This window comes from Poecilia mexicana, unplaced genomic scaffold (assembly GCF_051168715.1).
Source record: "Poecilia mexicana isolate PSO_F unplaced genomic scaffold, ASM5116871v1 scaffold_5, whole genome shotgun sequence".
NCBI classification, from domain to species: domain Eukaryota; kingdom Metazoa; phylum Chordata; class Actinopteri; order Cyprinodontiformes; family Poeciliidae; genus Poecilia; species Poecilia mexicana.
Genome location: NW_028263374.1, coordinates 9,509,584 through 9,530,545, shown reverse-complemented (window position 1 = coordinate 9,530,545; position 20,962 = coordinate 9,509,584). Strand labels below are relative to the sequence as shown.

The window sequence follows — 20,962 nt, the reverse complement described above, 5'->3', positions numbered from 1 at the left end:
TGCTGGAGCTAATCAGTTAGCGTTGGGGCTTTAAACACCCTGTCAGAACAGCCAGTGTGCTGGACAGCAAACCGGCCAGGCCCCAAGGGGTCCCAGTTAGCATCTGTGTATGGGAGTGTGTCGGGCTTGGATCTTGCGCTCATGTGTGTGTCTTGGCTTCAAATGCGAGACTGGACAGCCGGAGTGGAGTCCAGTAAAAGGAGAGTGGGTTATGAGAGAAGCTGTTGGGGATTTATTCAGCAGCTGTGTTTATGAACTTTAGACCGGCCTAAGACAACAGAGGCAAAACACGAAAAAGGTGGAAAGTGTTTAGAGGAAGGCGAAGAAGAGGTGAAATTTATTCAGAAGATGTTTTGGAAGCTGTAAAGGCGGAAAAAAAATAGAAATGTGGAGAAGGGGAGGGGGACGGAAATTGGAATGGAGAAAACACGACAGCTTTTATCCAACCTTTGCGACTCTGCTTTCTCCTGAGTTTTCAAGGGTCACGGAAAAGAAAGGTCCGGAACAATTTCAAGATTCAGCCAGGTGTGAACAGAGACGGGTAAAGGTCAAGTAGTGTTTCGGCGGGGCAGACGAGATGGAGCTTTTACCCATAAAAGGGAACAAAGAGCAGAAGAACAAAAAAAGAAATCTTCAATCCATTACCCTGTTTTTAAAGTTCACCTGTCCTCTTTTCCCTGGCCCATTCGGGAGGGTCAGGGACCTCGTGTTTTTGTTCTGTTTCTAAACCTGGTATTTCTGCCTGTTGCTATTGGTGAAATCACACATAATTGCATAAAATTGGTTTTGTTTTATCGCAAAACAAAAAAAAGAAAAAAATGCCAACAAGCTGCTGATTTGTACACTGGCAGCATTTGAAGGAGACAGAAGGGCTGAGATTCGTATGCTGCTAGAAAGAGAAGACGTCTGCTGGTGTGCTGTGTTTTCACCGTTGGAGGCAGGCGGAACTAGATGATCCCACAGAGTTCATCTTCTAGCTCGCCAACATGGCTGTGTCCTGTTGATGTGCGAACCTGGCTGAAGGATGCCGGACAGGGAGACACTGCCATGCAAACATATCCACATCTCTTGAACTTTTCTCCATTTTGCAGCATTGCAGTAACACATTGTGCATTATGGGTCTGCACAGTATTAGGTAAATGTGAAATTTTATATGTTTTACATTAATGTGAAGATGTACATTTAGATAAATACTTGTCCGGACTGTGGTAACGTCCTCATGTTGACGTTCATAGCAAACACTTACACCACATAAGGAGAGAATAGTTGCTGTTTTGACCACAGAGCAACATAATTATATTTTATTAATAACTCTGCACAAATATCTTAATAGTCTCCTAAAACTCTCCTGCTTTTCTGCTGCTTAAAGTTTTACCAAATACATTACCAGTATGGAGCATCAGAATGCATGATGCTTTTCTAATTAGCTTATATTTATTTAAGGTTTTTTGCAATGTTGATATTGGATACAGTATTATGTCAATATATTTGTAATAATGATAACTTTCCAATATATTGTGCATTCCTAATGTACTATTTTGCTTTTTTTTATTTTTATTATTTTTAATTTGGGGAGTTGGAGAAATGAGAATGCAATAACTTAGTATTGCTACTTAACCCCCATTAGCTCTAAAACGCCAAAATAGATTCCAGTATGATCAAACAAGACAATGGAAAACCAACATTACACACGACTCTGAAGACAGAAATCATTGTGAAACATGGTGGTGGCAGCATCATGATGTGTGGGGATTTTTTTTTTTCCATCAAGGACAAAAAAGTTGGTCAAAAGTGATAGGAGGTTGTCTGGGGCTAAAGACAGAACATTCAATTTCTTTAGCTCAGAAAAAAACAGAAATTGTAATCATTTTGGAGCCAAAATTGTTACAAGCTGCAAAACGAATGAGGATTGAGTTGGTGGTTTGCTTTCTAGAAAAGGACCTCAAAATTTAAGTCCCTACGTTTTATAAAACTGATAGTAGCATCCCTCTGGTAGTGGTTCTACGTTATCTGCCCTGGAGTTTATGTAGGGTTGTTGGAGTAAAAGGGGTCAGATATTTTATAGCAATCTTCACAATTATGTTCTTTCCTTGTGTTGATAAATTGCTTACAGCCAATAAAATACTGTGAAGTTTTTGGTTGTAACTTGACAATATAAGAAAATTCATGAATGCTTCTGCAAAAACTCAAGATGCATTTAACTCATCCATAGTTGGAAAGCATTTCACACTAATCATTCAAAGATCATCTGTAAATACACGAATTCATGCAAATTATGGTTTGAATCTATGTGATCTGAATGTAATTTAAAACAAAACCCATCTTAACAGAGAAAGTGAAGTTTCATTTTAGAGCGTCTTCAGATCTGAAACTATTCTGTATTTTATGAAACTGTACGTGGTGTGGTTCTGGTTCTGACTCCCATTTCTGAATGGCATTAGTATATAAATAAGAAAGACGGCTAACGCTGCGAGAAATATAGCCTGACTTCAAGCGCTTAGACGGCAGGGTCAGCCGAACAACTGGATGAAAAGGAGGCGAAAGTGAGCAGGGAGAGAGACGGAGCGACAGACGGGGGGGCCCCCACATCCCAGCGCTTGTTGCCTGGCTGACACGTCTCGCACACCAAAGTGCTTCTCCAAGCGTTTTCCAGCCCTCAGTCATTAACCTTCTATTAACTCCTCCATCAATTGCCACTCAGTCTCACTCACACTTTCTCTGATTCTTTTCCTCCTCCCCGCCCATTCAGTCGGTCCCTCTGACACAAATAGAGATTTTCACAGCGTGTTTTTTTTTTCTTTTTCCCCCTCAGAGACGAGACTCTGGGGAGAGTCGTTCTGTCTGTTCTGTGCTGTTTGCCAACATTGGCCGTGGCCTTGTTGTCCTTTCCTGCTCTTCTTCTGCTGCCCTCAGAGTAGATTAGAAATATAACCAGTGGAACGCCCTACAAAATTATCCATGTACCTTTTTTTGCTAGAATGTTTTTTGTAAAGTTGCATTTATACAAAAGTCACATCTGACTCTGTTGTTTTTTTTTTGTTTGTTTTTTTCAGGAATGTGCTGGTGAGCCTCTCTTCATGCTTTACTGTGCTATGAAGCAGCAAATGGAAAAAGGGCCAATAGATGCAATCACAGGAGAAGCCCGCTATTCCCTCAGTGAGGATAAACTCATCAGACAACAAATTGACTACAAAACTTTGGTCAGTACTCATGCAGTCTTGTAAACACATTCTTATGCATGACACCAATATAAACATCTTTTTTTTTTTTTTTTTTTTTGCCTGAAACTGAATCTATTCTTGTAAATTAGCCGTCCCGACCTCCTATGTCCATATGTAAAGCATTTTATTTTTTTCACTGTAGACGCTGCACTGTGTGAACCCGGAGAATGAAAATGCCCCCGAGGTGACCGTGAAGAGCCTTAACTGTGACACAGTGACTCAGGTGAAGGAAAAGCTGCTGGACGCCGTGTACAAGGGGACCCCGTACTCCCAGAGACAGAAGGCCTCAGATATGGATCTCGGTGAGGACTCGGCTTGAACAAAATGCTGCAAACACTTCCGAGTTATCGCACTCGACAAAGGCGTGTTTCAGCGGGGGAGTGAAGAAGGAATCTTTTCAAGCGCTCTCTGAAGCTGTAGGGTGCCCTTCAGAAAGGAGAAGAGAATGCACACCTGGAAGAAAAGGAGAATAAAAGAAACATTTCAAGAGTTCTTAAAATCGCTCCTTTTCTTCAACAAAAATATCAAATTTCCTTGCGTGCATTGTTGTTCTGAAGTGGTAAATTGGTGCAAGCGTGTCCTCGCCTTGCTTGATTCCTTTTATCCATTTTCTGCTTTCTGACAGAGTGGCGGCAAGGCAGGATGGCACGGATCATCCTGCAGGACGAGGACGTCACCACAAAGATCGATAACGATTGGAAGAGACTAAACACCCTCGCTCACTACCAGGTATCCAACTGCAGAGATCTTCCATACACACAGCTCCATACGTCTTATTTTATCTGAATTAATTAGTCTAGTTCAAGTGCAATAGAGTGCAAAAGACTTGATCCAACCCTAATTTCCTTATAGATTTAAACCATGAAATCAAACTTAATTGTAATCTGTTTAAAGTTGTTTTTTTTTAGCTCATTTGCACTCCAGATTATACATACCATTAATCTACGTGATGAATCCCAAGCTGCTTGGTTTCTCATGCTCCAGTTGTTCAACCTGCTGTTACGGCCAAAAACTGGGAAACAAGAATGAAAAAAGTAGCAGACGCCAATAAAGACCATAACCGGATCAGGAAGTCAGTCGATTAAGGCCACTTTAAATCTGGCGAATTGGAAACAGATTCCAGAAAACATTTGGGGCGGTAAAGTCCTGCTGGTGGCCGTTCTGCTGTGCTGCGAAACTCAACTTGGAAACCGTGTTGCAGGTGACAGATGGCTCCGTGATCGCCCTGGTGCCCAAACAGAACTCGGCCTACAACATCTCCAACTCCTCCACGTTCACCAAGTCCCTCAGCAGATATGGTACGAGAGAAGGTGTGTGTGTGTGTTATGTGTGTCTGTGTATATATTTGTCTGCGTGCACTACTACTGTATGTGGGTTAGTTGTTTGTCACTGTCATTTCGTGTGAACAGTGTTAAATGTCTGAACTGTGCCTCTCCGCTGTAGAGAATGCTTGATCCGTTTGTGATATGTGAACAATTTGGACACAATTACTGAAATGCACCTTATTTTATTTATTTATTTATTTATTTTTGCTTTTTAGCAGCCTTATACTTGCTGCAGATATCTACTCGCACACTCCCCGTTACCTTTACTCCGCCCGTCCCTGGTTCACATTCCCGCCTGTCGTCTCAAACCTCCCAATCTTTTCCTGCTTTGTCACACAAGTGACAAGCGTTCGGAGCGAAAGTATAATGCTCTGTGTCACAAATACGGGATCATTGTTCGATAAAAGGAAGAGAGGGGGAAGGTGGAGGGAGACAGACATTTTTATTCAGGAATGAAAGAGTGACACAGCTGTCACCTTTCAAAAAGCTTTTAACTTCACAGGAAGGTTTACTGTTTGCAGCTGCTGCAGTTCTTTTATTTCTGACTTTGTTTCTGTGGACCTGAACTGTGTTCATAAATCTGGAATTTTTATTTTATTTTTTTACAGTTTATATCAGATCTAATTTTAATAGGTATATTTTAACATTCAAATGTGGGACGCTTTAGTGAGGGGTGTTGCATAACCACATCCATGTGCTGGAAAGGTGCAGTGCAGATCTAAAGTTGACTTTTTGATTCAATGGAAAGGTTTGAAATTGACTGGACCCGAGTTATTTTACGAATAATAATTGACAAATGTTTTAGTCTCTAGATGTGCAAAGCTGGTGGAACGACTAATGAAAGGACATTGTTAGGGGAGGTCATTGTTAGAGGAATAAATACAAATGCAAACTAAACACTAGACGGTTTCTTTCTACTTTGCAATTATGCACTATTTTGTTTTGGAGTGTGACTTAAAATCCCTGTGAAAAACATAAAGGTTTTTGTTGTAATGTGACAAAATGTGAAAAAAGAAAAAAATATTTCAGTAAATGTACACTAAACAGTCCTACCCTCTCCACTAGAGGACACTGTTTTCTGCACATATGGATTTACTCTTGTTGAAGTGATCATTTGAAATTCTCTCTCTGTCTTAATGATTTACTAAACACACACAAAAAAAAAATCCAAGTGAAAGTCCTTATTTCTCTCTGCGCTTTAACCTGACCTTCCAGAGAGCATGCTGAGGACAGCCAGCAGTCCGGACAGCTTGCGCTCCCGAACGCCTATGATCACCCCTGATCTCGAGAGCGGCACCAAGCTGTGGCATCTGGTGAAGAACCACGACCACTCGGACCAGAGGGAGGGCGACAGGGGGAGCAAGATGGTCTCGGAGATCTACCTGACCAGACTGCTTGCCACAAAGGTAACAAGAAACCGACCCTCCCCCTCCGACACGAACCATGTCGTGTAGTCCATTTAAACCTGCAGTGTCTGTTGACCTTTGTTTGGCGGTGGTCTCAAAGCTCATTAACATTTTTCATAACCTTTTCCACAAAGACACACATATGTACAGTCTTAATTAGGAGGTTGACCTTTGACTATTGAGTTGTTAGCTTGGTGGTACTGGGCCCTCTGTTGGCGGCGTCTGGGCTTCTAGATGCAGGTCATTATTCACCATATTTCACCATGAACTCCAAGACACACTGACGCAGTGTGAGAGCTGGTAGTTTTTATGCAGATAAAAGTCAGCAAGGTTTGTTCAAGTGGTAAGCAAAATGTTAAAAGTACTTTTTTGGGATAAAAAAAAAAAAATCCGGATTAATCCCCCCTACTTGAAGGGACAGTAAATACTTTTTTTTTGACTCACTAAAAAGCCTAATCTCATAAACAAAATTAACTTCTCTGGGTCTCAACTGCTTCTAATAACAGCCTGGGAGCTCAGCAAAAACCACACAATTGTTTTCTGGCAACAACTTTGTGCTTTTTGTGTCGTATTTGCAATGAAAGCAATGAGAAGATCCATAGCCTCAATGTTCCTCTCCTCCTGATGGCTCCAGGAAGATTAGCTGTATTACCACAACCTCAATGAGGAAATGATTGAGGAGGAAGATAATGTGGGCAACATGGAGCTCTGCAGTTTGCTTCTACTTATTACATCCCCCCTCAGCCTTGTGTGTTTAGGAGGCGGATTTGTTAATGTGTTGGTACAAATCTGTAACTTGAACTTTCTTGCTGGTTTAAATGAATTTTTTTTTCAGAAAGTGGCCATGTTGCTTGAAGGAAAGGCTTGTAGAAAATATAAAACAGTTTCAACTTCAGACGACTTTGTAAGGATTCAGTCTCTCCAGAGTTATGTGGTTAAAAAAAAAAAAAAAAAAAAAAACATGGCAGAGGAGCCTTAAGCTGAACTCCCATTGAGCCCCTTCCTGACTACAGTAAAGACTACTGAGCACTCTCCATCATCACAAACTCTCAGGAAGCTGGAGCACTGAAAGCAAAGCACTGTCATTCTTAAAAAACCTTTTCCTGGCAGGTTGCGCCCGCAGCTCGATGGTGGAAGCCGATTCAGCTGCAACACAACAGGTCAAACTGGGATACTCGTCTTAGGATAGACTGACTTCTTAATTCTTAATTAAACATAACCCAACAGAACCGCTCGCACAGTCACGCCCGGAAAGGGATAGAATGGCATGAAAAATTTGTATTATCGTTGATGTGTGCACATTTACCAGGGTTATCAATATTTAGAGGGTTCCTACGGTCTGTAAAGTCTGAAAACATTCGGAAGTTGGTTTGAATATGAAGAAACCTTCCTTATTCAGACTTTATTCCCAATGTTGTCATCTATCCACTTAGAGTCGAATTACCTTCAGTTTTTAATCATAATATTCTGTCTGGTTTTGTCTCACGACTGCTTCCCAACCTTCTCTTCTTCAGGGTACCCTCCAAAAGTTTGTGGATGACTTGTTTGAAACCATCTTCAGCACAGCACACCGAGGCAGCGCCCTGCCGCTCGCCATCAAATACATGTTCGACTTCCTGGACGAGCAGGCAGACAAACACTCGATAACAGACCCGGACGTACGGCACACTTGGAAGAGCAACTGGTGAGGGAAAACGCAGCAGCGTTGACTGTCGCCTTCGTCTCTTTGGCTTTCCCCGGTCTCGGTGTGGATGCTCTGTCTGAAATGCGCCACGTGGTTCTAACACCGCACGTCTTTCTCTCCATTCCTCCACCTCCGCCTTGTCTCCCCCGCCCCCGTCCCTTGTAGTCTTCCGCTAAGGTTCTGGGTGAACGTGATCAAGAACCCGCAGTTTGTCTTTGACATCCACAAGAACAGCATCACGGACGCCTGCTTGTCTGTGGTGGCTCAGACGTTCATGGACTCGTGTTCAACATCAGAGCACAAACTGGGGAAGGATTCTCCTTCCAACAAGCTGCTTTATGCTAAAGACATCCCCAACTACAAGAACTGGGTCGAAAGGTGAGTCGGTTTGATGGAATTTCTGGCGAATACTTCCAAGACTGTTTCTTCAGACTGTAAAGCTCCTGTTGGGGTTTTCTCAGGTACTACTCGGACATCTCCAGGATGCCCGCCATCAGCGACCAGGACATGAGTGCCTACCTGGCAGAGCAGTCCCGGCTGCATGCCAACCAGTTCAACAGCATGTCGGCTCTACACGAGATCTACTCCTACATTGTCAAGTACAAAGATGAGGTCAGAATAGATGTTTTTGCTACTAAACAGTTCAGAAGTTTGATGACCAGCAAATCAGGCAACAATTTTAGACCGACAACCAAGACGACGATATTGGTTGCGATCACCTACTTTTTCCACGCTCTTCTTTATTTATTCTTTTTTTTTTTTGTTGTTGTTATGTCAACTCTTTCTCTTTCAGTAAGCTCTCTATTGTTTTATGTCAGGTATGGATATTAAAAGCAGTAAAAGTACATCCAACCAACTATATGGTTTCTGCAAGGTCTTAAAAAAAAGACCATAAAACATTCTGCAACTGCCCAGATTCATTTTTAGATGAGAATAAATTTCTACATGTATTGTATCGTTGCTTCTATTGTTAGTTTTTTTTAAAGAATTTTTTAAAGAAATGTGTTACTTGGATTTCATTGTTGTGCGATTTAATTTTTTTTTATTTTTTTTGCTCTAGCTGAGGAATTTAGCTATTTTTGGTAGATTTGGAGAAGTTTAGGCAATTAAAATCCAACACAGAGATTTTAATGATTTGCTTGTTGACTCGTTATGAAGCTTGTCGTATAATTAATCTATCAAAGTTAGGAAATGTGGGTGTGAAAGCACTCGAGTTAAATTCCAGAAGACACAGTTTAACTTTAAGTTGTCAAGTGAGTTAGAGATTGCAATTTTCATAACTTTAAATTTTTAAAAAGAAGATGGTAACCTTCACAGGAACAGAGGAAGTAAAGTAAACCACCAGGTGGAAGGTGGAAATAAAACATTAACTGAGAACAAAACAGTGCCCTGCAGGTCAGAACGTTGTATTAAGTCCAAGGCTGACCGCTATCTTTCTTGTCGTGAAAACAACACAAAAACTCCTTGTTTTAAACAACTTGGCTTTCTAGTCTGTATATACTGTTTATGTCAGAGAGACAGCAAGCTAATATAAACTAATACAAGTTAAAATGGTTTGCTGAAACAATATTTTAAAGGCATTTGGTTTTCTTATGAATATGACTCTAAAATAGTTGAAGGTTTGCTGGTTCACAGTTTTCTTCTACGATAAAATGAGGGGGGAACACAAAAAAAATCCAGCGGCTTCCTTCAACGCCAGCCTTTAAAGGACCGCACCTGCTGTGAAAACTGAGGTTGATGCTCGTTTGACATTGGCTGACTTCCTCTCCTTTCTATTTTCAGATCTTGTCGGCTTTGGAGCGGGACGAGCAGGCAAGGAGACAGAGACTGAGGAGCAAGCTGGAGCAGGTCATCGACACAATGGCCCTGGCCAGCTGAGGACAATCCACCTGCTCCCTCTGCTCACTACTCGTCTCCATCTGTTGCTCTGTCTCCCTTCGCTCTTCTCAGACAACAAACAAACAAGCAAACAAACAAACGAACAGAGAAAATCCAAACCCCAGAAACACAAACTGCAAAAAAGGACCGAAGCAGTATACTCCGGACTCGGGGAGGGCGAGGTTCGGCGGAGATGGGCGGGCCTGTGTACGCTTACATGTGTATGTTTGTGTTCGTCTGCAGCCTCGGCGCGGCGCGTGGGCTTGTGTCTGTGTGAGAGACTCGGACTCCAGAAATCTTCACACACGCATACGTGGAGAACAAGTCCTTGACAGCGTTTGATTATCGTGGATGTTGGTGTTTGTGGTTTGCTTGAGGTTTTTTTTTTTTTTCTTTTGAATTTCAGAAGAATTAGTCATTATGACACCGATGATGATGATCAGGAAAAAAAATGACAGAAGCTCAGACACTCTACACATGGCGTCATGAACAGAGCGGACCAATCTGTCAGAGCCAGTGAAGAGTCGCTTGGAAGGTCATGTGACTCAGTTGTCACGCTTTTTTTTTCTTCTTCTTCTTCTTCTTTTTGTATAAATGTAATCAACTGCCCACTCTCTGATCTCTCGCCACTTGTATTACTGCTGAATTTGCACAATTTACAGAAAGGTTACAAAGCAAGACTATATAGATATTATATATAAATACAGTTTTTATTGAAAGATTAGGGAGAAAACATTTTTGTTGTTCTTTTTCATTTAAACCGATAAATACAATATAAACAAAAACAGTCAAACACGATTTGCTACTTGAAGTACAGAAGAAAAGACTCAAAAGTAGGCAGAAGATGAATGAAAAAAAAACACAAAAATAAAAAAATTTGTACTGTGCCATGTTTTCTTTGAATGTTGTTTAGTGCAGAAACATTTTGTTAGATGGAATGTGATACAGTCTGACTTATAAATATGAAAATTGCCTAGTGACTGATGAGAGCTGATCGAGATCATCGTTTGTACGTGGAAGTAAGCATAGCGACAGACAAAAGCTTCGTTTAGTTGCTGTTTTGATTCAGGCAGTGCAATCCGTTGGTTCCCAAAAGCCAAATATCACACAGTGGTTATTTTATCGTTAGCTTCCAGCTCCTCGGCTGCTTTTGCCTCAGCTGATTGATCCGTCATTTAACTTTCTGAGCAACGAAGCAGCTGCGTTGCACTACCTAAAATATTTTACCGTCGTTTCCCCCGATGCGTCTCGATCATTTAAAGCATTTCTGAGTAATGATAATCAGTAACTTGAGCTCATATTTTATACAGATTTTATTGTACATGGAGAAATGTTTTTCAATTTATTTCTGTTACCTATGATGACTGTGGTTTACAGCTTGTGAAAACCTGAAATTCTACACACAAAAATAAAATATGTCCATGTGGGTCAGAATTTGATTGGACTTACTGCGTCAGTGCATCAGGGCACGGAGCAACACTCCAATGCTTTCGACATAATCTGTGATTCAGGACTGGAATCTCATGAGGAATATGCTATTGTAGCCCAAGTCCTAGAAGTGTGTGTGTGTGTGTGCGTGTGCGTGCGTGTGTGAAGGCTCTTGAAGAATTTGCAACCCAAAACTCTTAAAGGCTCTTTCCTTCACCATCCTTTGTCCACCTTTTTCTATCTTTCTTTTTTTTCCTTCCACTCAGTTTTCCCTAGGTATGTCTGAACGCAGCTCCTTTAACAATGACCTTGTGCGGCGTCCTTTCCCCATGCAGTGTGTAAATGGGAGCATCTCAACAGTCTTCCCCAAGACCAATGAGACTATAAAAATTACATTTCTGTTTTAAAAACTATTCTTATTTGATTATATGTAATATTATTTTCTAGCAAACTGAATGATTGGTTTTCACTAGCTGTAACCTACGATCGTCAAAATGAACAGAACTGTTGGAGTCTATCACTCTGCAAACAGTGAATCTTTGCGAGTTTCACTTTTTGTCTTGAAACAATGAAGCAAATGAAGTTTTCAACAGTCGTCTTATTTACTGAGATGCAGCAACAATCAAGACTCCACCGCTTGTTACTTTGCGTTTACCCTTACTGAGAGATTTATTCGTTTTCCCAGAACTCTTGGTGCTTTACAGACTACTACTATGAGGTCAGGTAGCATTTAGCTTTGCCCCTTAAAAAGTAAAACTAAGTCAGAAAAGCTGTTTTCAGCCTCCAGCCATTATTCCCCAGCATTCCTTGGTGTTAATACCCCCCCCAAAAAGGGGGGCATGGAAAAGATCAACTGAGCATTTCTCTCCACCTCTAAACTTCTGAATTTGAGATATGGGTTTTAGCTTTTTATCCACACTGAGGTTGTAGAAGCAGCTCTGTTCATTAGCCACATCAGGCTGGGTAATCCTCTCCTCAGCCTGCAGCTCTTGTTTTAAAACTAGCCTATTGCCACGTGTGGCTTAAGCTTTTTTTCTATTGCTTCTCTCTTAAGAGGATTTCTGTTTCCCTATTTTATTTTTTTTTTTTAAGTCTTGACGTCATAGTTTTTGACCTTGTGGTAAGAATTTATTTATTTTTTTCTGCTTGCCGAGAAACCAAACTGTGGTCTGTATAATGTTTTTGTTAATGTTTTGTAAATTGTATACTTTTTCATAATGAACAAAAAGTGGTTCATCATTTATTTCTTATTTTGTTTTTTTTATTATTATTTTGCTTTTGTTTCGACATGTAAATTGTACATTTTTACGGTACATAGAAGAGAGGAAAAAAAAATTTTTTTTCTTCAGCTTTGCCGGAAGTTGAAGTACTTGACTGAACTCCAGGTTTTGTTTTCCCTGATCCGAAGGATCGGAGTGAAACGGTTCCTCGGGTCAGATGAGCCTCTGTGTCGTCGTGATGGAAATGTGACTTGCTGCTTTAACTCTTGTACCTTTGTTTTTCTATCCAACATTAGGGCTGTCATCATGAATGCTGTTGCTGTTCAACCCAATCACTTTGTTTACCTTACATGTCTGAGAAACTGACATGCATCACAACCTGTTTTTAACTGGAAACTTGTTTGAATTTTGACTGTTTACCCCGTAGACTGTAAACAAGCGAGCCTATCCGTGCAATAATGGAAAATTCTCTGTTTTAGATCCAAACGTTGGCTTTTATGTTACTCCTGTTAGATGGAATATGGAAAACAAAACAAAACAAAAAAACTCCACAATAAGCTGATTTGTTAAATATAGCTTTCTTTGTGCTGTCAGCAGTGGGTGCTTTGTATATGAACTTATATGGCTGACTGCCCAGGATGCCCTTACTCTAGGGGGCGGCACAAGCTATCTCCACCCCATGAAATACCCTCAGTAAGTTTTCTTTAGCCTTTTCCACGTTTAGTCAGAAGTGTGTGAAAAGGTGTTTGTGGACAGTGTAAACACTGTACTGAAATATGGCGCCACCTTGTGGCATGTTTACTAGGCTAAGCTTGATTTCTTTTGGGGTTTTTTTTAATAAGCAACTTCCTGTACACATTGAATTCTAGTCTTTTAAGGATTCTGGAGTGCATTTGGTCATATCTAGTTCAAAATCTAAAAATCACAAAGTCCAGGGCTGTTATGGTTCATTTACCCATTCATTGTGTCTTTGACTTTTTGCTGCATTCTAACATTTTTTTTGGTGCCCTTATTGTATAAATACCATGGCATGAAAATGGATTGCTGAGATGTGCAGCAAAGGGCCCTCTGTTGACTGATGAGTCTAAGTGCAGGGGAAAGAATCGGCACACTGCTCAGCATCCAGCTGGCGGTCCGTCGGACTCGTTAAAAATAGTTCAACCTTCTCAGCTCTCTTCATGTTTTGATTCTGTTCGTGTCATCCTGGCTGAATACGGAGGTCAGATTCATTTATCACTTTCATGGTCACTTGCTTTTTTAAATTGACCTGCTTTGCAAGTCTAAGCCGTTTTTGCCGGCTCCTCCATCTCTCATCTTGCGTTGGTTAATATGGCCGATGATTTGCATTTACTGTAACTGAGGTGGAGGAATGTCTAAAAGTGTGTGTCATCTGAAGCACCGCCGTCAGCAACCGAGTTACAGCTCTTCACAAGAAACTCGCTGTTTTTATTTGGGTGGGGTTTTTTTTCCTGTTTTGCTGGATTTCATGCCTCAAAACTTAGAAATATGTCTGATTTTACAGTTCCACTTTCAGGTTGGGTGGACTCAGCACACAGTGGTGTATAATTATTTACTCTTTTGGTCGTTTTTGGCCTTTAAAAAAAAAAAAAGAAGCTGAATCAAAGTAAGACCTGGTTTCCAGTTGGTTTTCCTGCTTTCCTTTCTATCTGGAATTTTTTTTTTCTTTAGTTTTGTCCCAGAGTGATTGTTTCTTAGGATCCATGGAAACACAAAGCAAATGAATTTCAGATAGTCGGCAAGAGAATTTTAATACTTCAATTACTGATGCTTTTTTAGAGTTTCAGACTTGAAGCGACTGTCATGAGTTTGCAGGTTAACACTCATTGTGTAAATATTATGTTATTTCCTATTTTGCAGATTTACTACTTGTAAATAAACACGCATCAAGAAGAGATTAAACATTTTTTGCTAAAAAAAAAAAGAAGTTGTGGCTTGAAGTTTTTATTCCGAGGTAAGCTTACTCAATTTGCATAGAAAGTTTGTAATTGTGTTGTTTTAGGTGTGAAGAAACCCAAATGCATTCCAGTGACTCATCTGTTCAACCAAACAACCTGGCATAATTAGACGCATGTCCATGGAAACAAGATTAGGTGGAACCCTACATGGACTTTTGTTTTTTAATCAGTCCTCCATGAAATTAAAAATGAACATGTTGAAAGAACTTCAATGTATGACAGAGGAGCTGTGATGCTATTGGCCTGTTTTTTCTTTCAGAAGTCTGAGGGAAGCTTGTTGGAGTGCATAGCAACATGAAGACTACAGCAATAAACCCCTCACGGCTTTGGGTAGCCAATGAGTCTGCTGCAAACCAGAATCCAATGGACCTCCTTTGGATTCTGGTGGAGAAATCTGAAAAGTGTGGTGTACATTTATTTCCCGCGTTACTTAGTCTTTTGGAGCACGCCTCGAGTTTGGCACATCTAGAAACTAAGCTCTTTGCTCGTCGTTCTCTGTCCAAAACTGGTCAGGCGAAGTCTGATTGGGTGGAAAAGAGTCTCTGAACATACATTCTCCTCATGTCACAAATTCTCAATTAGATTTTGCTTTTAATATTTACTTACTCTGTTTTTAAAAAAATAAATCTAAAGTCCTCACGTCTTGCCTCTTTCTGGAATGTGTCATTCTCCCACATCTGTTTAATGTTGAATATTTCCAATCAAGAGGCACCCTCTTGTCAGGCAGCAGCGAAGACAGCGGCCTCCTTTCACAACCCGATCAGCGTCATTAATCATTTTCACAGAAATGAACTCGGCTGGCTGCTGAGGGGGGAGAGGGGGGGGGGTTGTTCTCCAGCAGAGGTAATACTAACACATTTAGCTCGTAGCCATACATCACGCTTGCACTGCCCTCAGCTTACGTGAGCACTTGCATGGAACAGCAGCTCTGTGTGTGGAACACAGCAGAGTGTCAGTCGGCTCAGATTGGGCCATGCTGCTGACTTTTTATAGCGCGTATTGTTGCTGAACAAGAGGAAGAGATGGAGCAGAGAGACGGAGGGAAGAAAGAGCAAGAAGAAATGGCCGGAGTACACTACCTTCTCTTCTTTCTTTCTTTCTTTTTTTCTCTGCTTTAAAACGTCAGCACTCATCTCAATGGACTCAGTGAGGCTGGATAGACAGAAAATGTTATCGTTCACACCATGTGTAACCAGCCAGGCTAATTCAATTAAAATTCCATCCAAGGAAGAACAGCTGAAATTGCGTAATGGTCGTGGGAGCGCTGATTCTCGTAATGATCCTGTCAAGAGGCAAATGATCTCACGGCTCAAACATTATGATGAATTCCTTGCAAAGAGCACACGTTCCTCTGCCCTCCCACCCTCTACCTCTTCTTTTGCGTCCTGGTTTCCGTCGCCGTAGTTAAAAAAAAAAAAAAAAAAAAAAAGCGACGATCTAAATTTGTCCTCTTTCTTCTCTTTCCTTTTTTATTTTATTTTAAATCTCGTTTAGTCACAATTGGAGTGCTCTCTGTTTTATCGCAGGCAGTGAAATTGAAATTCTATTTCAGCCCGTTTGGTGTCTGTCAAAGTGTTTCACATCAAGTGTGTGTGGCGCATCCGGAACCCCGTGACTGGCAACGGCATCTTCTATAGGGGCCACTAAATCCGGTGTGCGGTTCAGTCGCTCCTAGCAAGAGAAAGGTGACAGGCGTGACTCGTTGAGGGAAGCTACAAGTTGGATTACTGTCACCTCTTTAACTTGTGCTAAAAAAAAAAACGAAAAAAAAACCTGTTTAGAAAACAAGCAGTGGGTGTTAAGTACCGGTGTTTGCCAGCGTTCAGCCCACTACTGACATAAACACCAGTATTGGAGCGCTGCTGCAATTTAGAAACCTCAGATGATGATGGTGAAGAAGAAGAAGAAGAAGAAGACATTGATGTTGGTTCAATTCATGGCCAAATTATTATCCATACAGCTTTTCTTAGCCTTAAAGGGACAATTCAGGAGTTTTGAGTTGATGCTCTGCTAAAAAGGTTGGAAGCACTTAATTCCTTAGATGCAGAAGAAAACTCTAAAGACATTTATATTGCCTGATGGTCCAGCTGTACGCTACGACGCTTTATGCATCTGCTATTTTACTTATCTTTATGTTTGCACTATATGGTAATTCGCCAAGAAGTTATTTACGTAAAAAGTGAAAGTTGAGTCTTCTGAAAGTTTTTCCAGTCAGACTGACGACTTAACGGATAACTGAGGTATTGTACAAGTAAATAAAACCATATTAATCTAAACAGTTAGCACTTATTATTTTAATTTTAAGTCCAGACAGTTACGAGCAGAAATGCTTCAATGTAAATTTGATGGTTTAAGCATTCATGAAATAATATTCTGTGGCTGCAGATCAACTCAGGTCATCTTCCCACCCTTCCATGTGCAAAAACTGGCAAGTTGTCTGTGTGTGTTGTGTGTGTGTGTGTGTGTGTGTGTGTGTGTGTGTGTGTGTGTGTGTGTGTGTGTGTGTGTGTGTGTGTGTGTGCTGACATGCTGTGTTTGGCTTTCACCAGATATATTTCTGCTTATCTGGTCTCCTGTCCAAAGAAAACATTGTTCCAGAAGATTTGTGGTTCTGGTTCTGCTTTGCACAGCCGAGTCAGAAACCTGGACCTGGAAACTCTTCCAAACAAGCTGTTGAATCTTTTATGTCCCGGACCGTGTGAGTTGAAATGCTGACCGAGGCCCTTGCTTTTAGAGAGGCGGTCACTCGTTTTAATAATTAGCTAAACAATTACATTTGACTGGCTGTACCTAAACTCTTAGTTTGTCCACAAACAGTCTCTCGATGATGGCTCGGTATTAATATTTCTGTAACTTAGCACACGCTGTCAGATTTAAATAAATTTAACACCAGATTGTGTGAAAACCTTGGAATTGGAAAAAGCTTGTGCTTTCCTTTCCCCACAACTTTATATGCAACAGACATTTGGTTCTCTACTAACTGCTCATACTTGTCATAAAAGCTTCACAAATATCAACTCTGGAAGAATGTAAAAGGATGCGTTCACTTCATATCAGTCTCAGGGAACTGAGCTTCGCTTGCTTCGCTATTTCAGATTGGATGTTTCTCTGCTCTGACTGGCTTGTTAATTTCTCCACAGGTAGAAGCCATTATGCACTCCAGCTCCCTGTCAGAGCCAGTGAAAATCCATTCCCTGCTCCACTGACCTAAAGCGTCCTGATGTCTGATTAACACACATGGGATAACAATCTATATAGAGCTTTCCAGACCTCTTAAAGACCCCATCTATAGCCTCCTCTGGTTCTAATCTTCTGAACACAGACTCTGGATTGATGGGGCTTTATGATTTAATGGTTTTTTTTTTCTTAAATCGCTTGACACATATTCCCTCCAATTTCTTTGGAATCAAAAAGCTGAAAACTTTTAACTGTCACCTCCTCCACCTTTGATCGAGCCTCTCTGTCTTCCAGATGTGCACTCGCTTCGAAAGTACTCCTGCGAAGCCCCGCCGCCACACCCTGCTGTGAATGGTAAGAGGTCTGTCTGATTTTGCTGCCTCCCCACCAGGTTGGAGGTCACACACCCCAGGGATTCAGAGGAGCGTGCCCGATTAGCGCAACCAAGCCTTATGCCCTCGCTCAGAAGTGAGGCCGCTTGCATGTACACGCAATGCCTCCGCATGCAGATTGTTTTATCCCTCGGCCTACGTGAATGGCTCACATGCAGTCATGCGATCGGTGAGGTCAACTGCACACATCCCACACAGGATGCCGACGGTCAACTCAATCACGACTCAACAAGCTGAGTGTGTGCAGTAAATTGATAAAAATGTTTTCTAATGGCTCCAGTCCATTGTCTGTCCCTCTCTCACTCTCGTTCTCACACACGTGCTCACATACAACTATACACACAATCCAGCCCGTTGTTTTGATCTTCAAATATGCATTTCTGACTGTAGGATTGTGTTTTTTTTTTCTTTTGGCCTCTTTCCTTTCGCTTGCAGCTTCAGTGAAACATGAAAGGCGTTGCGTTTCCTCAGAGAGAAGACCGATATTCTTTCAGCCTATTGTGGCGTGAAGCTTCGAGCGGGAGCGACAGAAAAGACAAATAGTTGCGCATACATCTTTCACTAGCCTATTTGAATAATTCTTTAAAGGTGAATTTCTTAGACAGAGAATAATTCTCTCTGTCTTCCTTCCCTTATTAAGCAATTAGCCACAATGTATGGCAGCAACATATAAAAGATCCAGCAGGTTTCTTAAAGGTTTCCCCCCCACTCACGACATTACAAATGAAAACGAATGGGAGCAGATAAAAGAATCGCATGTCTAAAAGTTTGAGTTTGGACAAAGATAACTAATTTATTCATTTCATTTTGTGCCTCAAATTGGCATTTTAAGTCTAAATGAAAAAAAAAAATACAGCGAAATTTAAGCATCCACTTTGCTAGTGACATGGCATAATTTTCTCTGTTAGCATCCTCAAAACCCCAACTTTGTTTGATTACTTAATTATTTGTTCCACTCCTAGTGTCAAAGCAGATCCTCTTCACTTAAAGCATTTTTTCTGGTTTTAGCTCAAAAATGTGCCACAAGTCAGGCAAACATAATCCTTCCAGTTAACCTTGAAAATAAAAAACAGTAAGTAAAAAAAAAAAAAAGGGACAGAAGACCGTGTTGGTATGGGGCTCCATTAGTGGGAAAAGAATCCCTGTCATTTTTGTAATGGCAATGTTCTCCTTAAATTTGTTTACAGTCACTTCATTCAGTCTTTCTGTAAAGAGCCTCTATAGATAATTATCATCCTGATCCAGCTGCTGTCATCTGCAGTCAGAGTTTAGGAGCGTGTCGTCAGCACCAGGTGCCCTCAGGCTGTTTGCTTACATGATCATCTCGTGTTAATTCCTTTTGATGGCTGTTTCCCCTTAAAGAACAAAATTATCACTGGAAACTGCTTTTTGTATTTACTCAATTCACTGCTCTCCGTACGCTTGATTCCTTACAGCTTTGACTCTTTTTGTCACTACTGTCCATTGTCTTTGTAGGATCTTTTTTTTATTTTTTAGAACAGAAGATCTGCCCTCAGTCTTCTAAATGTGTGTTGTGGCAAAGCAAACTTAGTCCAGCACTTTTTAAAAAACATATTCCTTTGACATTAGATACTTACAGATTTTTGCAAGTATATATTTTTTCTTAGTGTGTATTCTCACCTGACACATTTGGTCCACTTTAAATGGACCAGGGTTTGGTCATTTTGTGCAGGTGTGAATACACTCATGTGGACCAAACGAATGGACTGAGACCCACTTTTTGAGGTGGCCTTGGTCTGCTCCCGAAGGAACTTTGGATCGCTTCTGATGTGAATGCAGAGCGGCCTCAATCCAAACCAAAAGCAGGAAAAGTACGTCTTTCTAAACTTCATGAGCCACAGTTGCTGGGCCGTACGCTAAAAACAAGCCCTTCATTGTTGCTAAATGTTAACATTTCATCAGACTGAAGTGCTGAGGGAAGAGCATACGTCTTTTAAACCCTTCTCTTCTTCCAACTCATCTCAAATAGTAAACGGAAGCTAATGAGTCACCTTCCTATCCGGCTTTTTGGCCAGACAGGAAGAACAAGTTTGATGACTCACAATTTGCGGCTTGGTTACCGAATTTTTATAGCACAAGTTCTGCTGTGGCCTCACTAAGTTCATTGTCGTTGCATTGAATGAAAAACTGACAGTGATCACGGGGTGCTTCATGAGGAAGAGTTATAACTGGGCATTGTTGATTTCAAAGCCAAAAAGAACGAGAAATTAAAAGAAAAACATAATGAGACAAATACTGTGTGGAAATGAAGAGCAAATGAAAATAACAAAATCTGTCACATGCCAAAATACAGATGGCACACAGAAATGCAAGCCAGAGAATCAAAGTGAAAACTATAGAAACAGCTGGCCACAGAAGCCAATGGCATTTCTTCACCCGGATACGTACAAGAAAGATCATCGTTCAACCTTTAGGATGCTTGAAACTCTGACTTGGGGACTGTTTCATTCTGGCCAACCAGTTCCTGACAAAGTCAGTGCCATCAACCCACAATTCAGTGCAAAAAACTTTGTACTGGGAAAAAAATGTGGAAGTGCCATAAACTGGATCAAGGATGAGGAAAGTGTAATGGAAGTCCTTGAGAACTGCTCTGTGATTGGCTCAGGAAGAGACATCAGAAACATAATTCGTCATTATGCGAAAGACGGAGAGGATGAGCATACGTACCTGATGGTCAACGACTGGATATTTGAAGTTGATCCTGGCAGCCTCTATGTGTACCCGGTTGGAAAAAGACTGAAAGCCACCGACGACGAGTTGGAAACGACAAAACTGATTGTTGAACAGAACAAGCCTGGGAGAGAAAGCTACACAAACATCCGCGCCAACATTCCGAAATGTGAAAGAAACAATTTTGGTTTCTTTGTCAGAAGCCTTTTTATGGGACAGAACGCAACAAAGCCCCCTTACACTCTCCTTTTCCCCTCCTGGTATTTCATTGCTTCAGTCATTTCTGAATCGGCAAGACATTTTCGAACTTTTCCATTGATTCTGATGGCTCTGGATTTAGATGAAAATTGTGTTACGGGAAAACCAGATTTTTGGTTTGATGACCATCCCATGGCCAGAGGAGGAAGCTGGACTGATCGAAACAAACGGGGGTTTAGTGGCTCTGCAGGCCCTTGTACAAATATGATGACAACGCAGTTACATAAAGTCACCCAACTTTTAAGAAAAGAATATGGCGTGTTCAAAATATGGCAGAACACATGTGGCAAGGATAAGGAAATTGAA

At 41.0% G+C, this 20,962-nt stretch overlaps 1 protein-coding gene across 4 annotated transcripts in view; it reads left to right on the top strand.

Annotated features, from left to right (window-relative positions):
- plxna1b (plexin A1b) overlaps window positions 1–13,775 on the top strand; it is a 211,239-nt gene extending 197,464 nt beyond the window's left edge. For 2 of the 4 annotated variants that reach the window (XM_014993939.2, XM_014993937.2), the window contains exons 24-32: window positions 3,054–3,200; window positions 3,364–3,523; window positions 3,847–3,950; window positions 4,423–4,531; window positions 5,762–5,952; window positions 7,467–7,636; window positions 7,802–8,014; window positions 8,098–8,248; window positions 9,419–13,775. In XM_014993939.2, the coding sequence (XP_014849425.2) occupies window positions 3,054–3,200; window positions 3,364–3,523; window positions 3,847–3,950; window positions 4,423–4,531; window positions 5,762–5,952; window positions 7,467–7,636; window positions 7,802–8,014; window positions 8,098–8,248; window positions 9,419–9,514 (1,341 nt within the window). In that variant the 3' untranslated portion in view covers window positions 9,515–13,775. The remainder of the gene's footprint in view (window positions 1–3,053; window positions 3,201–3,363; window positions 3,524–3,846; window positions 3,951–4,422; window positions 4,532–5,761; window positions 5,953–7,466; window positions 7,637–7,801; window positions 8,015–8,097; window positions 8,249–9,418) is intronic. The other 2 variants (XM_014993941.2, XM_014993940.2) reach the window with 1 other exon arrangement.
- The last annotated feature ends 7,187 nt before the right edge of the window (window positions 13,776–20,962 follow it).